We start from the raw sequence: 26,300 nt of genomic DNA on the forward strand, positions 1-26,300 counted from the left end.
GGCTCAGTCGGTTAAGCGTCTGCCTTCGGCTCGGGTCGTGATCTCAGGGCCCTGGGATCAAGCCCCGCATTGGGCTCCCTGCTCAGCGGTGAGTCTTTTTCTTCCTCTCCCTCTGCCCCTCTGCCTGCTTGTGCTCTCTCTCTCTCTCTCTCAAATAAATAAAATCTTAAAAATAAATAAATAAATAAAAATAAGAATCAGAATACCAGCTCACCTACCTCTCCCCTTTATTCAGCTGAAGCAGGAACAAATCTGCCTAGACCACCCTTGTCCAAATCAAAGTTCTTCCAACAGAAAAGAAGAGCAATAGCTCCTTCTTCTTCTTTTTCGTCTTCTTTTTTAAAGTAAGCTCTAGGGCACCTGGGTGGCTCAGTCAGTTGGGCATCTGCCTTCAGCTCGGGTCATGATCCTGGGGTCCTAGGATCAAGTCTCGCATCGGGCTCCCAGCTCAGTAAGGAAGCCCGTTTCTCCTTTTCCCTTTGCCCCTCCCCCAGCTTGTGCTCTCTTTCATTTGCTCTCTCTCTCAAATAAATAAATCTTTAAAAAAATGAATAAAGTAAGCTCTAGGCCCAAGATGGGGCTTGAACTCAAGACCTCGAGATCAAGAGTCACGTGCTCTATGGGCTGAGCCAGCCAAGCACCCCCTTTTCTTAACTTTTGGAATGTGTTGCCCTTGGCTGCCATTGATAATCTGCTGCCTTGGAGTCATTTCTACCCAACCTCTTGTGATTTATTGAGACCTGTAAACTCTGTCTTATTCACTTACTCCTCTCGAAGAGATCCCACAGAGACAGTCAGAGGACAAGAATTTTATTTTTCAATTGGCTTGATGCTTTCCAAAGGCCATCTCAGGCCATTAAGATCAAAGCAGAGGGGTTCCTTCAGCTGAAGGACCTACTTTGGTGCTAAATGAAATACTGAGGCACTTAATACTCCTAGAACCCCCCCAAAACAATTACTTCCTCCTGTTCCCACATGTCTGTGCACAGCACAGGTTCCTGAACTTCCCTTGGCTTCACAAATCTCAAAGGAAATGGTTAAATGAGCAGTTGTTCTAGATACGCACCTTGGATAAGAGAGTCTTTCAATATATTCCAACACATTCAACGTGTTTTAGTTGATATATATTTTTGGAAGAGGAGTGTTGTGGATGGTTGAACATTAAAATGCTTTGTATTTTATACTTAAAATACATTAATATACTTTCAGCTTCTACAAAATGCAAGAATTGGTTCTCCTACCAATTCCTGAGAAAACAAAACGTTTTGCCTTTTGCTTTTGAAACTATCTACTGGGAATCTCTCACCATGTCTCAGTGCTGGGACTAGCACCCCAAGAAACTGATATTGGGCACAACAGTGAAATGAGCAGGACACTCCGTATTTTCATAAGGGTTATCTCCTTGATACTTTCACTCAATTATCATCACTAAGACATGTGCTAGACACACTGATGGTGCTGGTGAGCAGGGGTGTGTGTTCATCCATGTGTAGGGAATACACAGCGCATAAGATATCAAAGGGACACACGTTCCTGGAGCAAATGCTGAGTGTCTCCTGTGTGCCACATGCAGTGAAGGCTGGGAATGCAGCAGTGCAAAGACCAGTGGAGAAGCCAGTTGTGGGGGTGCCTGGCTGGCTCAGTCGGTTAAGCGTCTGCCTTCGGCTCAGGTCATGATCCCAGGGTCCTGGGATTGAGCCCCAAATGGGGAGTCTGCTTCACCTTCTCCCTCTCCCCCTACTTGGCGCTCTGTCAAATAAATAAAATCTTAAAAAAAAAAAAAAAAAAAAAGCCAGTTGAGTGGCAAGAGAGCAGGGACCAGGTCCACTTTATGCACGGCAGTCCCCGACCTCACAAAATAACCTGGCCCATAGTAGAAGCTCAATAAAATTTTGTTAAGTGTTAAGAATAACGCACAGAATGGGCTGTGCTCTACTAAGAGGCCATGGGGGGAAAAGAAATCATCAGAGTTAACCTAGAGGAATCTGTCATGGAAAAATTCACCTAAACTAATTGTAGCTCTACTGTTATTTTTAATGTTTTATCTTGTCCCCTCCCTTCTCTGACAAACTGCATCAGAGACACCCCTGAATTCTCCCCTACTCCCTCCCCCTTTCCTGCAATGTGCTGAAGAAAGGAACTTTCTGAGGATAGATGCTTTGTACCAGATCTCAGAAGTCAACTTTAAGATAATTGCAGCGGAAGCAGCTTTTAATCAACTGACAGGCAGCTTTAAGAAAATTAATGAGGACAAAATCTTGGGAAGGAGTAAATCATTTCTGACAACAAAGCTGTCTGTCTTTTATCCCAATCTCCCCTTGAAGAAATAGTACCCTTCCAGGATACAAAAATAAAATATCTTTATTTTTGGTTTTTGCCACTCCCAAGGCCAGACAAGATTAAGAAAGGCTCATTCTCTTAGATTCCTGGAGAATACTCTGGATTGAACTGGAGTTCTAGGTCAATTTTGGAAATCAAACTTTCAGAATCTAGAGAAGTAGAGATGAATGGATTATGTCACAGGCTAAATTCAGGGCAAGGAGGCTACAGTGAAGATCACATACTGAAGAATGGAGCTAGGACAGGCCCAAAGAGCCTGTACATGTCAGTTACATAAATGCTGGTCAGTGCCGACAGCGCTGGACACCCATCCTGCCCCAGGATCTAAGCTACAATTTAGCTGTGACTAATCTGAACACTCTGGATACCAAGCCTTTTCTGTGGTTCATTTTAATGAACTTATAACAATAATCAGTCATCACTGGGCTCTGTGAAGATGGCTGTAAAAATGACAGAAAATGGCTATAAAAAGACAGAAAGACAACTGATATTTCTTTATAATCAGGATGACTCTAAGATATCCATTAACGGGCATCATAGTGACGTATCCCAACAAAGGATAACAGTGAGTGGCATGTTGGAAAAGGGAACTCCAGAAGTACTCCTTCAGATGGGGAAGGGCCTGGAACGAAAGATAAAGATACTATTTCTCACTTTTTATTTATTTATTTGTTTATTTTAAGATTTTATTTATTTGACAGAGAGAGACAGCCAGAGAGAGAGGGAACACAAGCAGGGGGAGTGGGAGAGGAAGAAGCAGGCTCCCAGCGGAGGAACCTGATGCGGGGCTTGATCCCATAATGCAGGGATCATGCCCCGAGCCAAAGGCAGACACTCAACGACTGAGCCACCCAGGCGCCCCTATTTCTCACTTTTTAAGCCAAAACATCTCTGTATTCTATAGCATGCAGGCAAGCAGGCATGGACTCGCAGTCAAGAGCTCAAGTCAAGTCAACTGTGGGCAGGTAAGAATTTTAATCAGAAATGGAAAAAGGCCTCATGGCATTAGTTCTTAAAATACTATCACTAGGATGTTAGCGTCTTGGAGATACTCATCAATTTCTCAACTTCCTGGAAATATCTGAAACATCTGGTTAATAGGAGCTATATAAGTAAATCAGATGAGGTTCCAGAGACAGGGTAAGAGCAAAAAAGAAAAGGACAAAGTTACACTGACAGGTGAGGTCTAAATAGAATCCCCATGCAGTCAATGGCTGGTTTTCCATCTTTACTGAGTGTGCACAGTCACAGGGAGGGCTTGGTAAAACAAGGATGGCTGGGCCCCACCCCTAGATCCTCTGATTCAGCTGGTCTCACGTAAGGATGAGAATCTGAATTTTTTTTTTTTTTTTTTTAAGATTTATTTATTTGACAGAGAGAGAGACAGAGAGAGAACATAAGCAAGGGCAGCAGCAGGCAGAGGGAGAGGGAGAAGCCGGCTCCCTGCAGGGAGCCCGATGTGGGGCTTGATCCAAGAACCCTGGGATCATGACCTGAGCCGAAGGCAGACACTTAACTGACTGAGCCACGCAGGCGCCCCAAGAATCTGAATTTCTACTAAGTCTTCTGATGATGTTGATGTGGTCCCAGGGAAGTACATATTGAGAATTACAGCCCAGTTACTTTTGAAAAGATCGTAGGTCTGTAAAAAATGGTAACACATCTCCTTTCCTTCCCCGATGCCTGGGATCGCTTGAGGATGAGGGGGATGCATATCTCTAGAGCCAGAGCTCCAAAGGAAGAAGGTGGACAATGGGGACAGTCCACCACTGAAGAGCAGGACTCTCAAGGTAAAGAAGTAGGGGAGGAGGGGAGTGAAGAAGAAGAGAGAGAGCGAGAAAAGAGGAAGATTGGGGAAGAAAGGGGAGAGAAGGGAGAAGGAAAGGGGAGAGGGAGTGAGGGAGAGAGGGGCTGGCTCTCTTTCCAACACCCCCTCCCAACCAACAATCTATCTAGGTAACAGTTGCTCAACACTTGAATGCAGTTTTACCACATAGCCACAAAGAAAAAGCTTTCAATAAAATTGACCCTTAAGTATCTGAGGCTTTGCCTTAAAGAGCACTATGCTGTTCCACAGAGAAAGGAGAGCTAATTGCTTTCTGTCCTAGAGCTTCTTCCATCCAAGCCAGATGACGGTGTCCTCATCCATCAATTCTGCCAATAAAATGACCAGAGAGAAAGGCAAAGCAGCACTGGTGAGATCCAAGCAACCACTGCCTCTAGGACCTGCAGGGATTATGCAGTGAGGATCTGCTTCAGTTAGTACTAAACCACTTATGTACCCACATCCCCTACCTGTTGGGGGGATGGTCTATGCATCTGGGAAAAACAGCAGACAGAACTTTAATTCCTGTGCTGAAAGCATTAGTCCTTATTCTCGGTTTCCAGCTCAAAATGCCCCAGAACCAATCCCACCGCGCCCCCTTCCCCCGGCTGCTGACTTTTGCTTTAGGTAAAACAGCAATTATTACTTACACAAAAGTGGAAGAGCAGTCTGGTATAGGACTATTTCTGGTGTCATTAGTAATTTTATATTTTTGTTATTATGCTTTCACTTGGTTACAACCAAAGTTATTATAATGTGCAAGTTGCCACTATTTTGGAAAATTAATTGCAGTTTTCTGTTACAATATTATGCCTTCTTCCAATTAGAAAATGAAAGCAGAGAGGGCACACAGGCAGCTTAGTGTTTTGAGAATTCAGCAGAACTTCAGCTCTGCATTCTCCAAATGCCTAACTTAAAAAACCAAACAGAAATGAACAAAAAGCCCTCCCTGGTTCCAGAACCAGGGAGTCAGACAGAAAATAAGACCCCAAAGCAGAGTAGCATCTCCAGCCTAGAGGAGCCTGGAATGGACAGAGGGGAGGAGGAGATAAAATATGTGCTGAGTATTATTTTTCCAGACTTGCCAATCATACCAAAATTGGGACGACTGAGCCTAGCTTCAGAAGCAGAGAAGGGAAATATCGAAAGGACCCTGATCCTAGAAACAAGGGTAAAAATTAAAATGGCTCAACATGGGGGAAGAACAGAATCCAGCACATGGACATTCAAGGGAGCGCCCTGGAAGGCAGCAACAGCTGAGAAGAGATGGGAGGTGAAGCACAGACAGCCAAAAAGCCAAGTAAGAGTCTGGTGGAAAATGGAGCCCAAAGGCTGCCATGGCCGCAACAAGATTAGCCAAGAGTCAAAGTACCACGCATAAAATCACAAGTAAACCCGAGACTGCGTCTCTTCCTTGCTGAGGAGGCCGAGGGCAGAGACCTCAGATGAAGAAAGCAGTCATTAAGAACAGCAGTTCTCAAACTCGAGTGCGTATCAGAATCACCTGGAAAGCCTGTTTTACAAATACAAACACCTGTGCCCCTCCCGCCCCATTCTTATGGGGCTCTTTAGGCCTGAAGTGCTGTCTGTTTCTGACAAGGACCTCGTGTGTTCCAATGCAGGTTGTCCGAGGAGCACAGTTTGAGAAGCACTAATCCAGACGTCTGAAGAACCGCTTAGAATAAATGCACCAAGGTGAACCAGCAATTAGCAATTCATTTTCAGAAGAGTTTTCATATGGGACTGGGTAAGAGATCATCTCTTGGGCAGAGATGTCACTTAGTAGGAATTAAGATCAGTCAGTGCTCTGGAGGACATTCTCCTGGGAATGTCTGTTGGTCCAACAAGCTCACCTCTCTGAATATTACCATAGTGAATTCCAAGAGGTAAGACTAAAATGAAGGGGAATTCTGGGTAGAGAAGCGTGAGGACAGGCCCATCCCCCCCAAAAGCGTTGCTTCAATGCTTCAAAGACAGAGCTTGACGTTACAGATGGAGACACCCACCTATACTTACCTGTGCAAAGAGGGAGATGCTCTACTGTCCCATTAAACCCTCGCTCCCTGTTCTCAGACAAAAAGGCACTTCTTGCCTTAAACGGTGGTACAGCACAGCTATCCAAAAAAGCTGGTGTCTTCCCTCCACCAATGACTGAATTCGGGGACATGTGCTGAATGCTTTGGTGCCTCTGGATGTAAGGGGCAACCAAGACCTGGAAAACCAGAAACCTTTCTGTAGCGCAGGGGTTTAAAGTGAGACTCGGTGGACACAGGGTAAGCAAAACCTTGTTCAGAAGCCTGGATCCCATCTCCTGGGTGAGAGGAACACTTCCCAAATGGGAGCTTTCTAGTTACTTCAGTTCCCTAAGTGGCAGATGGTGCCTACTGAGAATCAAAAAAGCCTCACTAGGAGGCCTGAGAAACAGCTCTTGTCACGAGGCATGCGGCAGCTGGCTAGCTGCCCTGAGCCCCCAAGCAGGACAGCAATGGATTACCACATCTCCTCAGCAGACTCCTCCAACTGCATTCCCGGAGCTGCCGGCCCCATATGTGACAACATCTTGGCTTCCGCCCTGTAGCTGTTTGCCCTTAGCCAGATGTTTCTAGCTACTTATGGGGAAGAGGAACCTTGCTACGATGGAGGACTGGCAGGCTGTGCCCAGGAGTTGGGCAGGAGCCCTGGCTTCCGGATGAGGCTGGAGATGTCCATTAGTGTTGCCGAAATCAGATCCTGTCTCTTAATGATTATAAACAATTATTCCACAATTAGGCAGGAAGGGTTTAGAAGAACAGCTGTTGGGACCAGGATTCTAGGTAGTGAAAGGCAGACGCCAGGTACTTTAACCATCCAAATCTGCTGAAAAGAAGCAAAATAAGAATATTTAAACTAAACCTCGATGTCCATCCTCAAATATCTAGATAAGAAAACAGGCCTGTGAACTTCCCATAATATCTTCTCCCAAGCACCTAATACCAGACACTTCCAAAGTCATCTGGAATCCAAGAATCGGGACTTTCCTGTCAGTATGATGTCAAGAGCACAGACTGCCTGTTTCTACCCTTTCAGAGGCTTGGTGGAACATGCTGTCACCGATCACTGGTTCTGCTCGTTATCACCTAGAAATGCTAAGGAGGACGCTTTTCTTGAGATTCTCTTCCATTCATTCAGCTTCTCCTAAATGTCAGGTTCCTTATTAGGTACTTGGACTTCATAAACATGGCACAGATATGGTCTTCACTCTTGAGGAGCACCACAGTCCAAAAGAGAATGACAAGGAAACAAGTAAGTGCAGTCTGGTGTGATGAGTTTTAACACGAGCTCGAGGAACCAAGTAGGGTGGTAGCCCAAGGAGGGAGTGATTTAGAAAAGTCCCGCAGAAGGGAAAGAGTTGTTGAAGTCAGGTTTGAGAGATAGGAGGGCAGGCGAGGTAAAAGGCACACTGGCAAGAAGAGGCCTTCTGAAATTCAGGGTGCTTGAAAAGTGACTCAGTAGAGTCAGATAGAGGGGTCCCTGTAGGAGATGGGAGGAAGAGGCTGGCAACCTCCATGCTAGGCCACCCACTTTCTACGTAACAGATCCCATCTCCAGCTTTTTGTTTGAAACAAATGCTTTCATTCCAGGCATCAAGCATCTACATGCATCGCACTAAATGAAGGGCCCTGGGGGATATGCCCCTAAGGAGCTTACACTGAACCTAACTGGGCAGATTAAACATACACACCACTCAGCTAAAGAAAACACAAAACAACACGTAAACAAGTGCATAAAACTATAAATGGCACAACACAAAGTGCTAAGGGAATTAACAGGTTCTTAGATTGAGACACAGCTTAAATACCATCTAATTAGAGAACCATTCAAATGCTCAATTCCCCTTGGCAAAAGCAAATGAGCTCCCACGGGAACTCAGAAACCAGTATGGTTGAGTCCAGAAGGCCACTAACCCCACGATGCCCAGTTTTAAGGCAATACAAGAGAGGTCCACCTCAGACAAGAGAGGGTCCCAATAGGACCTTCCTCTACTCATGAAATGGATGAGACCATTAAGAGCATAGCAGCTACCCGAAGGCCTCATCTTCCACCATGACTACAACCCATAGAAAAGAACACTTCATAGTATACCATATATCACTTTTTATAGCTTGGTTCCTCAAAAAAAAAAATTTTTTTTTAATAAGCATAAATATTTCATTGGGTCCTTCATGTATCTTCAGACTAAAGGTCTCACACTGAGGTAAGGAGGTATTCAGTTCAGGCTTCATCCAAAGATGCTTCCAGGCCTCTGGGGTGCTCGGCTCAGGAACTAGGGTGTAAGAAAGCTCCCGCCTTTTAACAGTCCAGAGCTTCTAAAAGTGAAGTCTGCTGGTCACAGATGGGCTGGACTGCAGTCTTTCATACTCCTTACGAACATGCTACCTCTAGCCCGGGCTGGGAGGTCACACCATTGTCCAAGTCTGGAGAGCTGCCCTACAAAGCAGGCACGAGCTATGGCACTCACCCTCATGGAGGTCTCGCCACCATGGGCCTGTTGCAGCCTGAAGACCTGGGCCACCATGTGCTCTGTGGAGGGATGCAGCAGGATCCTCCTCGAGGCCAAGCCCACCATTACGTATCGGCCCATTGGGGACAGGCTCACCGAAATGGCATTGGGACCTGAGAGCCAACAGAACAGAGAGACGTTTCCCAGAGTTCTTGCCATTACAAGGAAATAATGTTCCCTCTCAGTCTTTTCTTTATTTCCAATTTGCATCTTTGGTTACCCAGGGGCTCTCTCATAGGAGTGCAGCGAGGAGGACAATGAGAAGGCATGTCAAGTACTGAGTACAATGTATGACATACAGAAAGTACTTGACAAATGCTAACCATTGCCATCATAGCACCGCATCTTAAAAAACTGGCACCATACTGTAAATACTACTTTGAAATCTACTATTTCCATTTCATACATAATGACCATTTTTCCACCATTAAATATTCTTCTATACGAACATTTTAAAGGCCAAATGGTATTCTGCCCTTCTGGTGCACCATCATTTATTTAGGCAATTCTTCACCGTTTGACATTTTTCTCTATGATAAGTAACACTGCTATGAACATCCTTGTATATAAATCTTCCTATAGTTCTCTGATTATTTCCTTAGAAGTGGGGCTGCTGGATCAAAGAGAACATACATTTTAGGGGCTTTTAATACACAATACCAAACTGCCTCACAGTGTTTGAGTGTGCCCGCATCCCCAGGCCGTGACAAACGCTCCTCCTTTCTCCGTGGCCGTCACAACAGGAGCGTGTTGGTGATGCTATCATGGCAGGAAGGACTATTACTCTGAGAGTCTTCTGCAATGCTACCAGCCAGGACTCCTGCAAAGCAATCTTCCTCTGGCCGGTGCCGCAGGGAAGCAGGGGCAGGATATGACCATTCCTCCTACCTAAGCTGTGCCTCACCTAGGAATGCACATGCCAGGGCACCAGCGTCCCTCTGTCACTAGGTTGGGCTTCCTATCCCTTACCAAATCGCTTGGTGTAGAGCATTTCACCCAGGTTATGGGGGGCCAAGGAGTACACCGCCAGGATGCCTTCATCAGGAAAGCCCCTCTGGCTGCTAGGGATGAAAGCGGCCAGGAGCTGGCCATCTGCAGAAATGTCACAGCTGGCATCATTGTAGATCTTGCAGTTCTGCACCAGCACGTTCACGGACGCTGCAGCAGACAAAGAAAGAAAAGAGCGTAAGAAAGTTTGGAGTGGATGGCGTGAAAAATTCTGGGCCAAGAAATTTTGGGGCCTCTCAAAGGGCCTGAACCCTCTCTAAAATTGCTAAAGGCCTCCTTGTCAATCAAACTAAAATGTCATGGAACAAGGAACACAAGAGACAGGAAAGAGATGTGTCTTTTACCACTTTAACAGGAAACAACAGATAGTCAACACAATCACAACCACCTGCTGAGTCTGAGCCCACACTTAGGAAATATCACTGGAGAGAGATAAGGAAAAAGTTATTAAAAATTGGTCCTAGAGAGCCACTCAACAGCTGTTACTGTCCAAAAGATCAAAACTAAGATGAATGAAAATGCAAGCCACTGATTCCAACAGAAAGGTCATCCAGGTAAAGCTTCCTTGGGGTGAGAGTCCTGCCGCATAGCTGCTATGCGACTTTGGAGAAGGAAGTCATTTCATGAGTTTGTTAAGTCTTATTTTCTCACTTCAGAGAAATGGAACAGTTAGAGACTTCAGTCTTCTGGACAGCTCCATGCTAATATGAATCTCTAATGCCACAAGAGAGGACAAAGAGAAACACAGTCCAGCCCTGGCGGGATGGCTGGAACTCTTCATTTCTCACTATACTCTTATCCATACCATAAGCAAACATCCAGGGGCAGCCCCAGCCTGTACTTAGCAGCTACTAAGAATTAAGCCCAGGATCAGCCAGGCAGCAGGCTCTCAGCTCAAGGGAGTGGGGTGGGAGTGGGGGTGGTGGAAGAATGTGTTGGTGGGGATGGGGAGATCCCGCTCCATATGACAGGACTAAGGAGATGTTGGCCAGCACTGGGTCTGTGCCTGCACGCTTTGTTTTGGTTTTCATTCGAATCTCCGAAGCCCACTGTGTAATTCCCTGACAGGAGGAAGTGGCTTACCCTTGATGTGAGCCTGGGAACACAATGCCCAAACCATGGGCACAAGCAGAACAGCACAATGCATCCAAAGGGACCAAGCTCCTCTGGGCTTTGTCTCACTTAGACCTACTTCAAATGTACATGCAAAGAAATCTTTTGGTCCTTCTCTTATTTGGAGATTACCTGGATGTCCACTGTCAAATGCATTATGGTAAAGAAAAAGAAAAAGGAAAAGGAAAAGCAAAAGAAAGAGAAAAAGAAAAAGAAACGGCAAGGAAGGGAAGGGAAAAGAAAGAAGCCAAACTCAGCTTCCTCATCAGATTCCAGGTGATCTATTCCAGGAAGCCCAAAGGCTTGCCCTGGAAGATCAAGGGCAAGTTTCCCCAGGAAATTACTTTAAGGAAAACAAAACAAAGAATTGTTTTTCTGGGGCCTTGAGGCTTAGGGGCTCAGGGACTCAGAGAGATTTCTAACACTCTATACTCATCCTCCGTTCCCTGTGTGTTGCTAATGAAGCCACAAAGATGACAAAGTAGATCAAAAAAGACATCAGAACACATTGATTAGGCTACTGTGCCAACTCTCGGGGGCTGACACCTACAGCACCATTACACACAAAACCGAGAAGGGACCACAAGGATGGCTCTGTTTGCTAACTAATAAAATAATGACATCCAAATATTCACTGCTATCACCATTAGGGCTCTGTACTGCTCAACTTCCAACCCACCATCTGCTCCACCCTGTGTGGCTAGATTTATCTAGTTAGCACTGAGACCGTCTGCTCCTTAGTCAGGGTCCCAAGCCTGGTGCCAAAAAGATGACAATCTTTTCCTTCTTCCCTGAATTGACACATGATTCCAGTTGGGGATACATAAAAAAGGGGGGGAAGGGAACGAGGGAAGCGTCAGGAATGAGTCCATCTTGATTTTCTAACCTTGAGGCTGGTACAACCTTCAGAAAGATAAAAGAAACTGACAACTGAAACTAACCACCAAACTTTAAGACAGTTTTGCACAATTACCATTTATTCCATATTTAATGTCTCAAAAATGCATGGTGGGTGTTTTATGAAAGTATGCTCTTCTATCTTGCTGTTGCATAGATCTTACTCGTGTGTGTTAACATGCAACTCCGTCAAACGTATAGAAGCCTACAGTAACCCATAAAACTCACCACCAGTGTAAAAAAAGCATTTAACTGCTTACTGCCAGATTAATTCCTAAGCGGGGCCAGGGTGGGAAGGAGAGTACAAGTAAGGTTTTCCTTTTTCTGGAAAGCTTGGCTCTAAGCCCCTGAAAAACTGGGCGTATAGACAAAAATCATTTTGTCAGCCTCCAATCCAAGCCACTGTGTTTGTGTTTACTACATTATGATTCCAAATCAGTGGCCACCTCCCAAATTGCGTCCCCTCCCCACCAACTCCACCCAGTTTCAAAAGCACTCCCAGTCATTGCGGTGAGCACACAGACAGACATGCAGATGACCAATGAAAAGAGAAGGCTGAAAATTCAAGCAGAGCTTCTCTGGCAGCAGGTTTAACTGCAGAAACTGTGCAGCTAGTGCTCTAGGGTTTCACTCCTGCCCTAATGAAGGGGATGTGGCAGGCACACGGTGATTTGGTAGCTTCGTTTCTGCGAGCACTGGGTGGTGTGTTTACAATTTCATTTTTATTTCAAAGTTCCAATTAGCAGCTTACATTTGCCACTCGTTGTCTATTAATTTCCCACGTGGAAATGGAAATGTTCAGTTACAACGGTGAGTGGTCACTGCTCCAATTCACTTCTGCCGCTTCTCCTCACAAAGCTGCAATTTTGATGAGTTAATTTACACAGGACGAGATTTCTTTTTTTTTTTTTTTTTTAAAGATTTTATTTATTTATGTGACAGAGAGACAGCCAGCGAGAGAGGGAACACAGCAGGGGGAGTGGGAGAGGAAGAAGCAGGCTCATAGCGGAGGAGCCTGATGTGGGACTCGATCCCGGAACGCCGGGATCACGCCCTGAGCCGAAGGCAGACGCTTTAACGACTGCGCTACCCAGGCGCCCCAGGACGAGATTTCTTGGACCTGTTACTTGTTTTCTTGGGCCACAGGAAAGTAATGCACTAATGACAAGGACAACTCGCTCTTTTTGGACTCAACAACAATGTAAGCAGGTAGAGAAAAAGGCGAAGTGAAATAAAGCCTAAGACACTGGCAACCCACTAAGACACTGGCAACCCACACACCACTAGAAATCGTTGTTCTGTTCCCTGCCTGGCCTTACGACACTGCTTCTCAAGTGTTAACATGCAGCAGAATCACCTGGAAGGCTTACTAAAAACACGAAATGTTGGGGTGAGGTCTGAGAATTTGCATTTCTAACAAGTTCCCAGGTGTCTCTGATCCTGCTGGTCTGGGACCACACTTGACAACTGCTGCCTTACCAAACAGTCCTTGATCCCTGAGCTGTAGCTCCAGCAACGTTTCCTGCACTTACAGGCAAAATCACATGTGGGGAAGGGTGATGGGGCAGCTAGGGATGGAAATAAAGGTTAGGAAAGAAAGGATTTTTCAAATCAAAGCTGCTTAAGAGCTTCAGGGGGCAGCTCCAGGGAGAGAAAAAATGATGCAGAAGACAGCAGGAAGCCATGTTCCAGACTCTGCAATGTAATCTCCTCCTAATTATAAATGATTTCCAAGTGAAAATGCCCTAGCAGGGAATGGGAGGGGTTAGAAATACTGATGCCTGGAGGAGCAGATGGCTCTGCCTTCCTATCAGCTCCATAAATTATAAACAAACACCTTGTACAAAGATCGATTTGTAGCCTGTTGCTGGCTGGCCAGATGAGGCCATGGGAGCGATTAGCAGTTGCAGTACTTTTGCAAATGCATTAGATACTGATTTGGAAAACTCGAAGGGGTTTAAATCAGCAGGAAAATTTCCTTTTGGCTATCTCTGAGCCCCTCAAGTTGCAGAATAAGACCTCCTACACAGTAATCCAGATGACACTACAAGTCCTCCCCAATGGCACCAATCACTATATCTCCTGGGGCATGGTCTGTCTTATACCATTCAGCTGCTGGATTTCTGAAAGCTGGTGCTGGCAGTGCACCCAAGTGACCAATGCTCTTTACCTATAAGAGCTCACTCTTAAAAACCAGAATGAACCCAATGAGCTACTTTTTCACGAAAATGGATTCAGAATTATCTACATCTGTGAGGCCTTTTCATAAACTTCTAAACTTTAGAGAGTAATTCATTAATGCTGCATCCCAACTGAGAGAAACATGTGGCAAGAATCTTTAACCTAACTCCAGAAAAAAGTTAAATACAATTCAAGTAAGTCAGATGACCAAAAACATAATGGCTGCTGAACACATGAGTAAAACTCAAGACCAGTGGCTCCCAGGCATGGGCTGTGCCAAAGCCAAAGGCTACCCTTCACTGAGAGGTATGTGGTGTTCAGAAATGAATCCTACAGCAAAAGAGATTCCCTACTTACTTTTCTCACAGCTGAATCTGTCAAGAGTGAAGCTGCCAACCGTAACTAGACTTTATTCAGACCAACCAGCAAACACAGTTAAGAGCTAATGGCAGGACACTCAGATAAAAGCGACTGTCATTCTAGAGGGTAATACCATTGAAAGGAACAATGGCTATCATTGGACATATATGCCCTAAACTCCCAGAATGCAGTTTTTCTTCTAAGGTCAAAACTCTAAGAAAAATAGGGCCCTATTAAGAAGCAGAATTCTAATACCATGCATGAGCCAAACGAGTCCATCTGGTTGCACATGATGCTCTCTGATCAACTCAGGTTTTACAAGAGTCAGGATCAAAAGATGTAAGAAGAAACACAGAAGGAGGATTATAAGGAGTTGTAGTTGGAACAAGTTGAGGCTTATACAAAACATGTTAAGGACAACCAGAAAGCCATCAAAGCTATGCTAGCAGCATATTCAATGCCTGTATTCTGAGTATTTTGCTTCTCTATCAAGGCAAATGATCTGCGACTGGGCAGAAATGACATGCTTGAGAAGGACAGGAAGCCCATTACAGATAAGGCAACAGGGTGAGAGCAACACCTTGTTCACATGAACATCACTTCCCAGAGAGGAAGACTACATACCTCAGAGTAGTAAAGACGGGGCAGGTGGGAATTTATAGAGTTATGGCCATACTCTCAAAGAATCATCTCAAAGGTGCAATTTTCTAGAAAAAGACATGCTGAAAATAGCTAGCACTTACTGACCATTTACTTATGTCAGGCACTGTTCAGAATGCCTAACATTATTAACTAACTTAATTCTCACAACAACCCTATGAGGTTTGCACTATTACAAGTCTCATTTTATAGAAAAGAAATTAAGGTGGAGATTAAGTAGCTAACCAAGGTCATACTGCTAGAAGACGGCTGACCAGGGATTTGAACCCAGACAGTGTAGCTTAAGAGTTCACGTGTTTAACCATCATAGGACAGTTGACAGAGAAAGTTATCAAAGAACTACCTCCCCCTACGCATGCAAAAGCAAGCAAGCTAACTAGCAAGCAAGTAAGCATGCACCAGGCCCAGACCTTTAAAGTATAAAAAGTATAAATAATTCCAATTCTTAAACTTTTCCAAAGAAAAAAAGGAAAAACTTCCAAATTACATTTATAACACAAGCAAAGTAACATTGATACCAAAACCCATAGATTTCATAAAAAAGAAAGGTCTGGACAGAGCCATCTCACTTAAAAACATCAGTGAAAAAAGTCTATTTAGCAAGCTACAGGGAAGGAATTTTACATTAAAGAATACTCCACGAACAGGTGGATTTTAGTCAAGAAATATAAGGATCGGTTCAATGTTACAGAATCTATCAATATAATGATTATACTATTAGATCAAAGGAGAGGGAAAAAACCCACAATTATCTTCATAGATACTGGAAAGTCATGACTAAATTCAACATCCATTCTTGATAAAAACTCTTAACAAAATGGGAAAAGATGACTTCCTTAAAATGATAAACTAGCTCTAGTTCAACCTAAAAGCTGGCAATATGCTTACTGGGGAAAAAGCTAGGGGCACATGGCTAGCTCAGTCAGAGAAGCACGTGACTCCTGATCTCAGGGTCATGAGTTCAAGCCCCACACTGGGTGTAGAGATTAAACAAATAAAACTTAAAAAAAAAAGTACTGGGAAAAAGAAATTTTCCCACTAAAATCAGGAGCAATATGAGGATTTAACACTGTTTCGATGGTAGCCAAAGCAAATACACAAGAGAAAGAAATCACGAATGTGAAACTTAGAATGGAGAAGGTAAAATTATCATTACTTACAGATAACAAACCTAGAACACCCAGGAGATTTACCTGAGTAACAGCTACAATTAGTAAACAATTCAGTAAGATATTAGTAGGATTTTAAAAATAAGCTTATAACAGTAAACTTAAGAACTGTATAGGATCTAGGGGTGCCTGGGTGGCTCAGTAGGTTAAGCATCCAAGTCTTGATTTCAGCTCAGGTCATGATCTCGGGGTGGTGGGATCCAGCACCAAGTCTGGCTCCATGCTCAGCAGGGAGTCTGCTTGGGATTCTCTCCCTCTCCTTCTGCCCCTCCTCCTGCTCACATGCATGCACGCTCTCTCTCTCAAATAAATAAATCAATCTTTGAAAAAAAGAACTGTATAGGAACTATATGAAGAAAACTTTATTTTTTTAAAAGATTTTATTTAGGGGCGCCTGGGTGGCTCAGTCATTAAGCGTCTGCCTTCGGCTCAGGGTGTGATCCCGCAGTCCTGGGATCGAGCCCTGCATCAGGCTCCCTGCTTCACTGGGAGCCTGCTTCTTCCTCTCCCACTGCCCTGCTTGTGTTCCCTCTCTCGCTGGCTGTCTCTCTGTCAAATAAATAAATAAAATCTAAAAAAAAAAATTTTTTTCTAAATTTATTTATTTGTGTGTGAGACAGAGAGAGAGCATAAGCAGGGGGAGTGGCAGGCAGAGGGAGAAGCCGGCTCCCTGATGAGCAAGGAGCCCGATGCAGGACTCGATTCCATAACCATAAAGATATTTAATCTCCTTAAGTTAACTTACAAATTTAATGTGACTTCAGTAATTATATTAATGGGATTTTTTCAGGGTGGTGAAGGGAAGAAGCAAAATAGTTTTAAAGTCCATAAAGGAAAACAAAACTACTTGAGCAGACAGGAAAAATTGGATTTAAAAAATGACAAGAAGAGAGGAGTCCTACCAGATTCTAAAACACAATGCCTGAAAACTTAAACCCCTGTGGTACTCTCACATGAATAATCAAACAGATCACTAGGACAGAATGGACAGTCTAGAAATACATCTAAATATACACAGGAAAGTAAAAATAGGATCAAAGTGACATCCCAAATCAATGGGGGCAATTAGTCTATAAACGATTTATAGACAATCAGTCTATAAACTGGTTGGGACAAATGAGTAGCCATATGGGATAAAAGTGGGATCATATTCTGCTTATTTGGGACTAGGTTAAACTTCTAGTGAATCAAAGACATAAGGGTAAAAAAAATAAAATATAAAAGTATTAACTGATTTTCCTAACGATGACACAAAATCTGGGAACCATAAATGGGAAGTTGGATAATTCTGACTACTTAAAATAAGTTCTATGACAAAAATAACCTCAGCAAAGTCAAAAGAAAAATGACAACCAGGAAACTCCTATTGTAAGTTAATTTTCTGATTTAGAAAGAGCTAGAACTGATAAGGAAAAGATCAGCAACACAATAAAAAATAGGTAAAGCACATGGACAGGTCAAGAAAAGGCAAGATACACGAACTAAGTGTATGAAGAGGCACACGACCTGGTTTGTAATATGAGAAATACAAATTTAAAATACCTGCATACTATTTTTTACCTATCAGATTTGCAAATATCCAAAAATATGGTGACACATTCTGCAAGCAAGAGTTTAGGGGGAACAGGCATTCTCATAAACTGCAGGCAAGAGTATAAATTGGCATAACCCCTGGAGACAGTGACTTAGCAGCACCTACCCAATCACAGGTGTATGTACTCGTCCTAACTACAATTCCACTTCTAGGGATTTATCCTGTAGATAATCTTGCACAGGTGCAAAATGACAAACTGCAACATGTTTTGTATAGGAAAGACTGAAAACAATTTAAAAGTTCCTCAGAGGAAGACTGGTTGAAAAATGACTGATTAAAAAATGGAACCCAGAGATTCCACTTAGACAATGGAATACTAGGCAGTCATTAAAAAAGAAAGAGTAAACTCTTTATATACTGGTATGTAAAGATCACCAAGATATACTGTAAAGTACAGAAAGCAAAGTGCAGAAAAAAAGAGTGTATAACATGTTACCACCTGGGTTACACACAAGATGGAAAAATATACATTTGCATTTACCTATATATACACACATACAATATCCTTGAAAAGATACATAAGAAACTGCTAATTGTGGTTGCTCTGGGGAGGAGTGGCCCATAGCTGGGAGCAGAGCTGGGAAACTTTTCACTGTCTATTATTTTATAGTATAAAATTTTTTGAATGGTGAATGTATTCAGATTATAATTTAAAAAAACAAAGTAAACAATATAAATAAAATAACTGGAAATAAACTGTGGTAAAGAAGAAGATCTGGCAAAAATCTGGAGATGAACAAGAAGACCTGGTATTCAATAAAGGAAAAAGTAGATCGCAGTTGGTTCCCAGCAGAGTTAAAGAAAAGATTATTGAACATGTGGCTTATAAGCACTTAGAAAGAAAGAAACGATTGCTACTGTGGTTTCACTAAGATCAGGACATGAAAAATTAGCCTCATTTTCATGGTCTGATAAGAATACCAAGACTGGCATATCGGGAAATAGCACGGATAGAGAATATCTTGATTATTTTAAGGCATCTGACAAATTCTTACAATACCTTGCAGACAAGATTAAAAAAAAAAAAAAATGTGGCCTTCAGTTGTGAGGACCATGCCCAGGGTGCTAATTCAGGAACCAAAGTCAACAAAGAGGAAGTCCACAGCAACATCACACAAGGCCCATCACACAGCAACATCATACAATGTCCTGAGTGATCGACCATTTTTCCTAGTATCCAAAGGAAGACAGAGAAAGTGTATTTATCAAATTAGTAGGTGATGTAAGCCTAAGAGAAAAGGACTGAATCCAAGGTTCAAAAAGACATAGGAAGTGCAATTGATACTATAAAGGTAAAATTTAATAAAAGCAAATACAAACCTGTTTTGGTTTTTAAAAGATTCAAACTGCACAAACTAACACAGAATGGTAGAGCCTCAATTTCTTAATAATTATCCAGGAATTTGAAGTGACCACAAACTGAAAAGCGGCTCCAGGAAAAGCTGCTGAAATCTCAGGCTGAATTAACAACTGTCCAAACCACCATTGTGCTATGTACTGGACAGCTACCATCTGGAGTTTTCTACTCTGTTCTGGGCCCCCAAAGTCAAAGGGGAAGGTGAACAGAACTGTCAAGTATTTGAAAACCAGATCAGTAAAAGGAATCTCAGGAAGGAAGTCTGGCCTGAGAAGAAAGATTCAAAGGGAAATGACAATTTATCTTCAAACAGCTGGAGGATCATCAGAAGAGGTATCATAGACATACGTTATGGAGATTCAGAGGTAGAACCAGGACCAACGGGAGGAAATAACAGCAAGGGAACAATAACAGGAGCTTATCAGTGATGGATCAGGCCATCTCATCAGATAGTGTGACCTATCGCTTTAAGTATTCAAGCAGAAGCTGAACTGCCACTTCTTAGGAACGTGCAAGTCCTTCATCAGATAGAAACTGAAATAAGTTGTCTAAAATGCTGCGATGGGGGGCACCTGGATGGCACAGGTGGTTAAGCATCCAACTCTTGGTTTCAGCTCAGGTCATGATCTCAGAGTCCTGGGATCGAGCCCTGAACTGAGACTCCACGCTCAGCACGAGTCTGAGATTCTCTCTCTCACCCTCTCCCTCTGCCCCTCTCGCCCATACTGTCTCTCTCTCCCTCTTAAATAAACAAAATCTTTGAAAAATAAAATGAAATAAAATAAAATAAAATAAAATGCTGTGATGAACAACTGGGATACCGGACTGCAGACTTCCCTGGAAGCTGGGAAAATGGACTATCAGAGAGACATGTTTGTAAATCACATACCAACCATGTCACTCACTTTGTTCCATCCAGCTCGGGATTAATAAATGAGTTTAACATCATCATAGTCTTTCTTCAAGGGGCACAAGGACTAGTTCTCAGTTCCTACACTCCATTCTCTTTCTCTGCTTCTCAGTTCCACTTAAACATTGAGGCTTAGGACAATGAGCTACTAGTTGGTGAACTCCCCAGAAGAGAGACAACTTCATCTTTGTGTCCATCTTGGCACTGCTCCTAGCACCACAGCTAGCATGGGTCGCTGCTCAGGGTGGGTGCTCAAAACATGTCTGCTGAATTACTGACGGAGAGCTGCAGAAATGGTACCGGGCAATCAGTGGCTCAACAAGATGATGAAAACACCAGTGCTCTGTGGGTTTCTGAGTTCAGGCTCACCTGTAAGAAATACCCCTTCCACCAGTACGAGCTCTACTTTGGCTTACCATTACTGATTTCAGGGAGGTCGAACTTAGTGAAGTCCCACCACTGGAGCCGGTAGGTAGTATTGGCAATGTTACTGGCCACAGCAGACTGTCCATCACCAATCACTGCCCCTGGTGGGGGAGAAGACAAAGAGAGCACAGTATAGTCTTTATCCATGTTTCCTCTGCAAACATTAAACACTATGTACTGGGATTAGCAGGAGAGGGGGAAGAGGAAGAACCATCTGCCAAGTCCCCATCTCACAGAGAAACCAGACATATCTCAAGAACAATTCTACCGGAAACATAATCCCATTCATCAGCCCCTCCCATGATTATTTAACATCTCCTTAGTGCCAACAATGTGGCAGGTACCGTATACGTCCTGTCTGGTAGACTCAGTCTAAAGAGACAGATGAGTTTCATAAAAATGTGTGGGGGCCGAGGTGGGGGGAGTGAAAAATGGGAGGACAACATTAACACAGAAAAGCCACACAGAAAAGCATTTCATTCCTGGATGTCTTTGTAGTAAGCAGCACTCTTTGGGAGAAAGCATCTACTCCTTTGTACACGACCTTCTTCCTAATAAAACATCTCAAAAGGAGGCTTCCTCCAGGGAAGAGGCAGCCAGTATATAGCTTATCGGACAGACAGAGACGGTAAAGAACAAATGAAGTCATGTTTGTTAATTTCTTCTGGACCCCTGGCATGTAACACAGCAGAAATTTATGAGTCTGGCTTTTCAGTATCAGAATATTTTTATTAAGGCAATATTTTACAAACCCCTCCCCACTCCGCCCCATGAGAACTTCCTTGAATCCGGATTCACTTGAAACATCTCACGGTTTAACTTTCCCTGAGATATACACTTCTGTATGACATTTTTTTCCTTGGTAACCAATTAAATAAAAAATGGATTTTTTTTAACAGGGTGACACTTTAATTTGCAGTTGTATTTCATTTACATGAACATGTCATTTCCTCCTCCTCCTTCCGAGGTGCATTTCATACACAACCACCCTTTTGATCAGACAGAGCCAAACCCTCTTGGGAGAATAGAACACTGTTGTATGCTAGACAACCTAAATGGTATTCTCTGCTGCAAATCACCTCCTACTTTAAGAAACTGAACTTGTTAGAACTTACTAGCCTTGGAACAATGGACAATTTTTATACCTAGATTCTTCAGTATCACCATCTTCCTCCTCTGCATATCACTGAAAAGGGTCCTGTCACCCGTTTTGTTTTTTTCCCCCTTTTGGTAAGCTGGATTTATTGCTCTACCATTCCTGGTCTTTCCCTATTCTTTCCTCAAATGGTCAAGAAAGGTTGTTCAGAGAGAAAATGTTCTCCATACGAGCCAGAAAAGTACTCTTCTCACTCTTCTCCCGTTGCAGCAAGCTATTACATGAGAAGACTCTCTTCAACATTAATGGGGGCAAAAACTGGTTCATGGGGAAATCTTAGTGCAATCCAGCTTACCTCCAATATACTGCAGTATATGACAGATATACAACCTATATGTGATATTAAAATTTCATGGGCAGGGGGAATGATTAGGGAAAAACTGTCTATGAAATCTCCTTAGGAGCGTAATAATTACAGTAAAGGTTGAGGAATATGGTTCTAGATAAACCAATACCCCCCACCCCAATTTATTCTTTAAAATCTTACAGATTCAAAGACATAGGCCCAAATGGTTATGATCTCCCTGAAGGCCTGAGAATGACAGCATTCGGGGGTGCTGTCAATGAGCCCACTGACTTCAAACTCCTACTGAGGGTCCTGTGGCATATCACTCAAATGAGGTAAATAAATGTATGTTCTTAATAATTTTAACCTTTATAGAATATTCTATAATAATTACACCTGATTTGAGAACATTTGCTGAACTTCTTCTGGGTCATGAGGAGGGTAAGCTACATATAGGACTTTCTTAATAGGAACTTTTTGTTTTTAGGCCCGCTTGATAATGAAAATCATTTTTTAGTTCTAAGGTCTACCACCTCCTTGGAAAGAATTACTTAGTTTCACTGTGATCCAGGCTCAACATCATTGAGATTATGAATTGTTGCCCTGGCTTATTTATCTAGATAGCCGACATCTCCCTCTGACTACTAGTCTTTCTCACCATTGTAGTTCCTTATCCTGTCCTCCAACTTTTAAAAGGAAAGCATAAAACACAAAATAATAGAAGGTGATTTCTCAGTTGATGATGAACGAAATGCTAGCTGCTAAAAGAGAGTAGGAAATAAACTGAAGAAACAAACTCCGTACTCTAGGAGCTTAAAATCTGGGGGAGAGGATGGGAACTACAATCAGGAAAACAGTTAAGGAAAATACCAGATGCTTTAAGAGTGCTATGGATCTGCAACTGGGAACACAATGATTAAGACTCCAACCCCCAGCTCCAGAAGCTCCTGTGCCATCGATGCCTCCAGAAATGTCTTCTGGAGAACAGCTGTGCAATGTAATAAACATGGATGGGTAGCACTGTGTGGAAGGGATTGGGGAGGTGTTCTCTGCCAACGGTGCCAGAGCGCTGAGGAGAAATGGAGCCTGGCACCAGGGAGTCGATTTTCAGTGCCGTGTAAACATAGATTAGGAAGCAAAAGATGCCAGCAACAGATTAGCGTATTGTCACCAGGTTCTCTTCTGCAAGAGCTGCAAGCCAGCTGAGCCTGTCTCTCGGAAACATCAGGAAGAAAAAGTATCACCCTGTTAAAAAGCCCCAACCATTTAGTAGGCCTCTGGCCACTAAGCTGAAGGTATAGGAAATGTGCCAGAATGAGTTAATGGACTAAGCTACAAAGTATTTACATAGGAGGCACTTAGCCTCAGAAGCCAAATCCTGAGAGACTGCAGAGAGATTTCTGAGGCCTCAAGGTTTTCTCAGTAATAACGGGATGGAACAAGCTAGACTCAGGATTTCTCAACTTCCACTACTGATATTTGGGGCCAGATAATTCTTTGTTTAGGGCGTGGGATTGGTCTTGGGCTTTTGGAGGATGTTTAGCAAAATCCCTGGCCTCTGCCCACTAGATGCCAGTGGCACACTACCTCCTCACCCAGTTGTGACAACCAAGATTGTTTCTAAACACTGCCAAATGTTCCCTGGGGACCAAAATCATCCCTGGTTAGAAAACTCCAAGCTAAATAAATATAGCCTACATTTTAACTCCAAGATAGGCGTACTTAGGAAGTACCACTAGTAGAATGCCCACTGCTAACAGCATGCAAACTCTTAGTGATACTGATTTTGGCAAGAAACTAATCAAAGGCATAGCATTATACAAATATTCCCTTAGCAAACTTAGTTTCCCATTTCTGTCATGGATTAGAGGCTAGCCTGAACTGGGATATTATGGCTTATAGTTTGTTTTTTGTATGGTGTCCGAGAATACAGGCTTCCGAATCAGACAGACCTGATTTTGACACCTCCTCCTACCTAGTACCTACTGTAGTGTGACTGCTTTAATTAATCTCTCTGAATCTCAGTTTCCTTATCTGTAAGAAGGGTATAATAATAACACCTACAGGGGCATCTGAGTGACTCAGATGGTTAAGCATTCAACTCTTGATTTTGGATCAAGTCAACGATCTCAGGGTCGTGAGACTGAGCCCTGCATCAGGCTCTGCACTCAGCATGGAGTCTGCTTGAGATGCTCTCTCTCCCTGCCCCTCTTCCTGCTTGCTCTCTCTCTCCCTCTTTCTCTCTCTCTCAAATAAAACCTTAAAAAAAATAATACCTACAATTTATAGGGTCATTAGAACTTACTGAAACAGTAAATGTAAAGTGACAGCAAATAATAAGTGTCTAATAAATGACTACTATTAAAATTATTTTAATTATTTATTCCAATCTCTGTATGCTTTTCCTCTATAGGTATAGCTCTGTAATCAACAAGTCATAGATATAGGTCCTTTTATAAGAGACTGGTGCAAATTATGTGCCAGGGCCAAGAGATAGATGCATTTAATTTTAGAACTAAGGTCAAATGTCAAGGCCCTGGACTCCTTAGTAACTTTCTCCTTAAAAAACAGCCTAGGCCAGAACACATCACATTCCGGGCCACAAAACGCACTGTAACACATTTAAAAGAATAGATATCATACAAAGTATGCTGTCAGATGACAGGCAATTAAACTAGAAATTAGTAGCAAAAAAATAACTGGAAAATCCCCAAATATTTGGAGATTAAGCAACACACTTTAAATAACACATGGCTCAAGAAGACATCTCAAGAAAAAATTTAAAATATTTTGAACTAAATGAAGATGAAAATACAACTTATTAAAATTTGTTGGATGCAACAAAAGCACTGCTTAGAAGGAAATGTACTGCACTGAATGTATCTATTAGAAAAGAAGAAAGATCTAAAATCAATAATTTAAGATTCCAACTTAGGAAATAAGAAAAAGAAGAGCAAATTAAATTCAATGTAAGAAGAAAAAAATAAAAATTAGAGAAGAAATCAATGAAACTGAAAACAGGAAATCTATAGAAAAAATAATAAAATCAAAAGCCAGTTCTTTAGAAGGATCAATATAATTGATAAACCTCTAGCCAAGCTAACTGAAGAAAAAAGAGCCCACAAATTATCAATATAAGAAATAAAAGAGGGGACATACTACTGATGTGCAGACACTAAAAGGATAATAAAAGACTACTATGAACAATCTGTTAATCTAGAAGAAATGGACAAATTCCTTGAAAGACACAGTCTCCCAAATTTACACAAGAAGAAATAGATAACCTGAATAGGCCTATATCTATTAAGTTGAATTAATCATTAACAATCTCCCTGAACAGGGGGTGCCTAGGTGGCTCAGTTGGTTAGGCATCTGACTCTTGATTCCGGCTCACATCATGATCTCAGGGTCATGAGACAGAAGCCCTGCATCAGGCTCTGTGCTCAGCAGGGAGTCTACTTAAGATTCTCTCTCTTCTCTCCCTCTGCCTCCCCCTCCACTCTAAAACTAACTAACTAAATAGATACTTTTAAAAAAAACCCAAAACGTCTCCAAACAGAAAGCACCAGGCCCAAGTGGGTTCTCTGGTAAATTCTATCAAACATCTAAGGAAGAAATTATATCAAATCTCTATAATTTCTTACAGAAAACACAAGTGGGTCTACTTCCTAACTTACTTTATAAGGCCAGTATTGCCCCAACACCAAGACCAGACCAAGACAGTGAAGAAAGGAAAACTATAATATCTCAGAAGCAAAAATCCTCAACAAAATATCAGCAAGTCAAATACAGTAACATATTTTAAAAATTATATGCTATGACCAAGTGGGTCATAATAAAAGTAACTCCTGGAACTATTAAGCAATTATATCAAGATTGCAAGATACAAAAAGTCAATAGCTTTCCTACATACCAGCAATGAACAAATGAATAATCAGAATTGAGATTAGAAGTTAAAAATACAATGCCATTTACATTAGACACCCCCCCCCCAAAAGAGAGAGAGAAATATTTAGGTACAAATCTAAAAAAATACGTATAAGAGCTATATATGAAAACTACAAAACTCCAATGAAAGCAATCACAAAAGATCTCCAATATTTATTGGAGAGATATTCCATGTTCATGGATAGGAAGACTCGATACTGTTAAGATGTCAATTCTTCCCAAATGGATCTACAGATTCAACATAATCCCAATCAAAATCCCATTACTTTATGAATACTGACAAATTCTGAAGTTCATCTAGAAAGGCAAAAGATCCTGAGTAGCCAACACAGTATGCAAGGAAAGAACAAAGTTGGAGGACTGACACTACTTGACTTCAAGACTTACTATAAAGCTACAGTAATGAAGATGGTGTGGCACTGGCAAAAGAATACACAAATAAATCAATGGAGCAGAACAAAAAAAAAACAGAAATAAACCCAAATACAGTCAACTGATCTTTGACAAAGGTGCAACAGCAATTCAATAGA

The 26,300-nt window shown here is 42.4% G+C and overlaps 1 protein-coding gene across 11 annotated transcripts in view; it reads right to left on the reverse strand.

The window, feature by feature from the left end:
* Positions 1–26,300, reverse strand: part of AMBRA1 (autophagy and beclin 1 regulator 1) — a 164,477-nt gene that overhangs the window by 20,247 nt on the left and 117,930 nt on the right. For all 11 annotated transcript variants that reach the window (XM_045808699.2, XM_045808697.2, XM_045808695.2 and 8 more), the window contains 3 exons: positions 20,371–20,481; positions 9,675–9,863; positions 8,664–8,818 (listed from right to left, as the gene is read on the reverse strand). In XM_045808699.2, coding sequence (XP_045664655.1) covers positions 8,664–8,818; positions 9,675–9,863; positions 20,371–20,481 — 455 coding nt within the window. The remainder of the gene's footprint in view (positions 1–8,663; positions 8,819–9,674; positions 9,864–20,370; positions 20,482–26,300) is intronic.

Source organism: Ursus americanus, chromosome 24 (assembly GCF_024610735.1).
Source record: "Ursus americanus isolate L20-20 chromosome 24, mUrsAme1.1.p, whole genome shotgun sequence".
Classification (NCBI taxonomy): Eukaryota; Metazoa; Chordata; class Mammalia; order Carnivora; family Ursidae; genus Ursus; species Ursus americanus.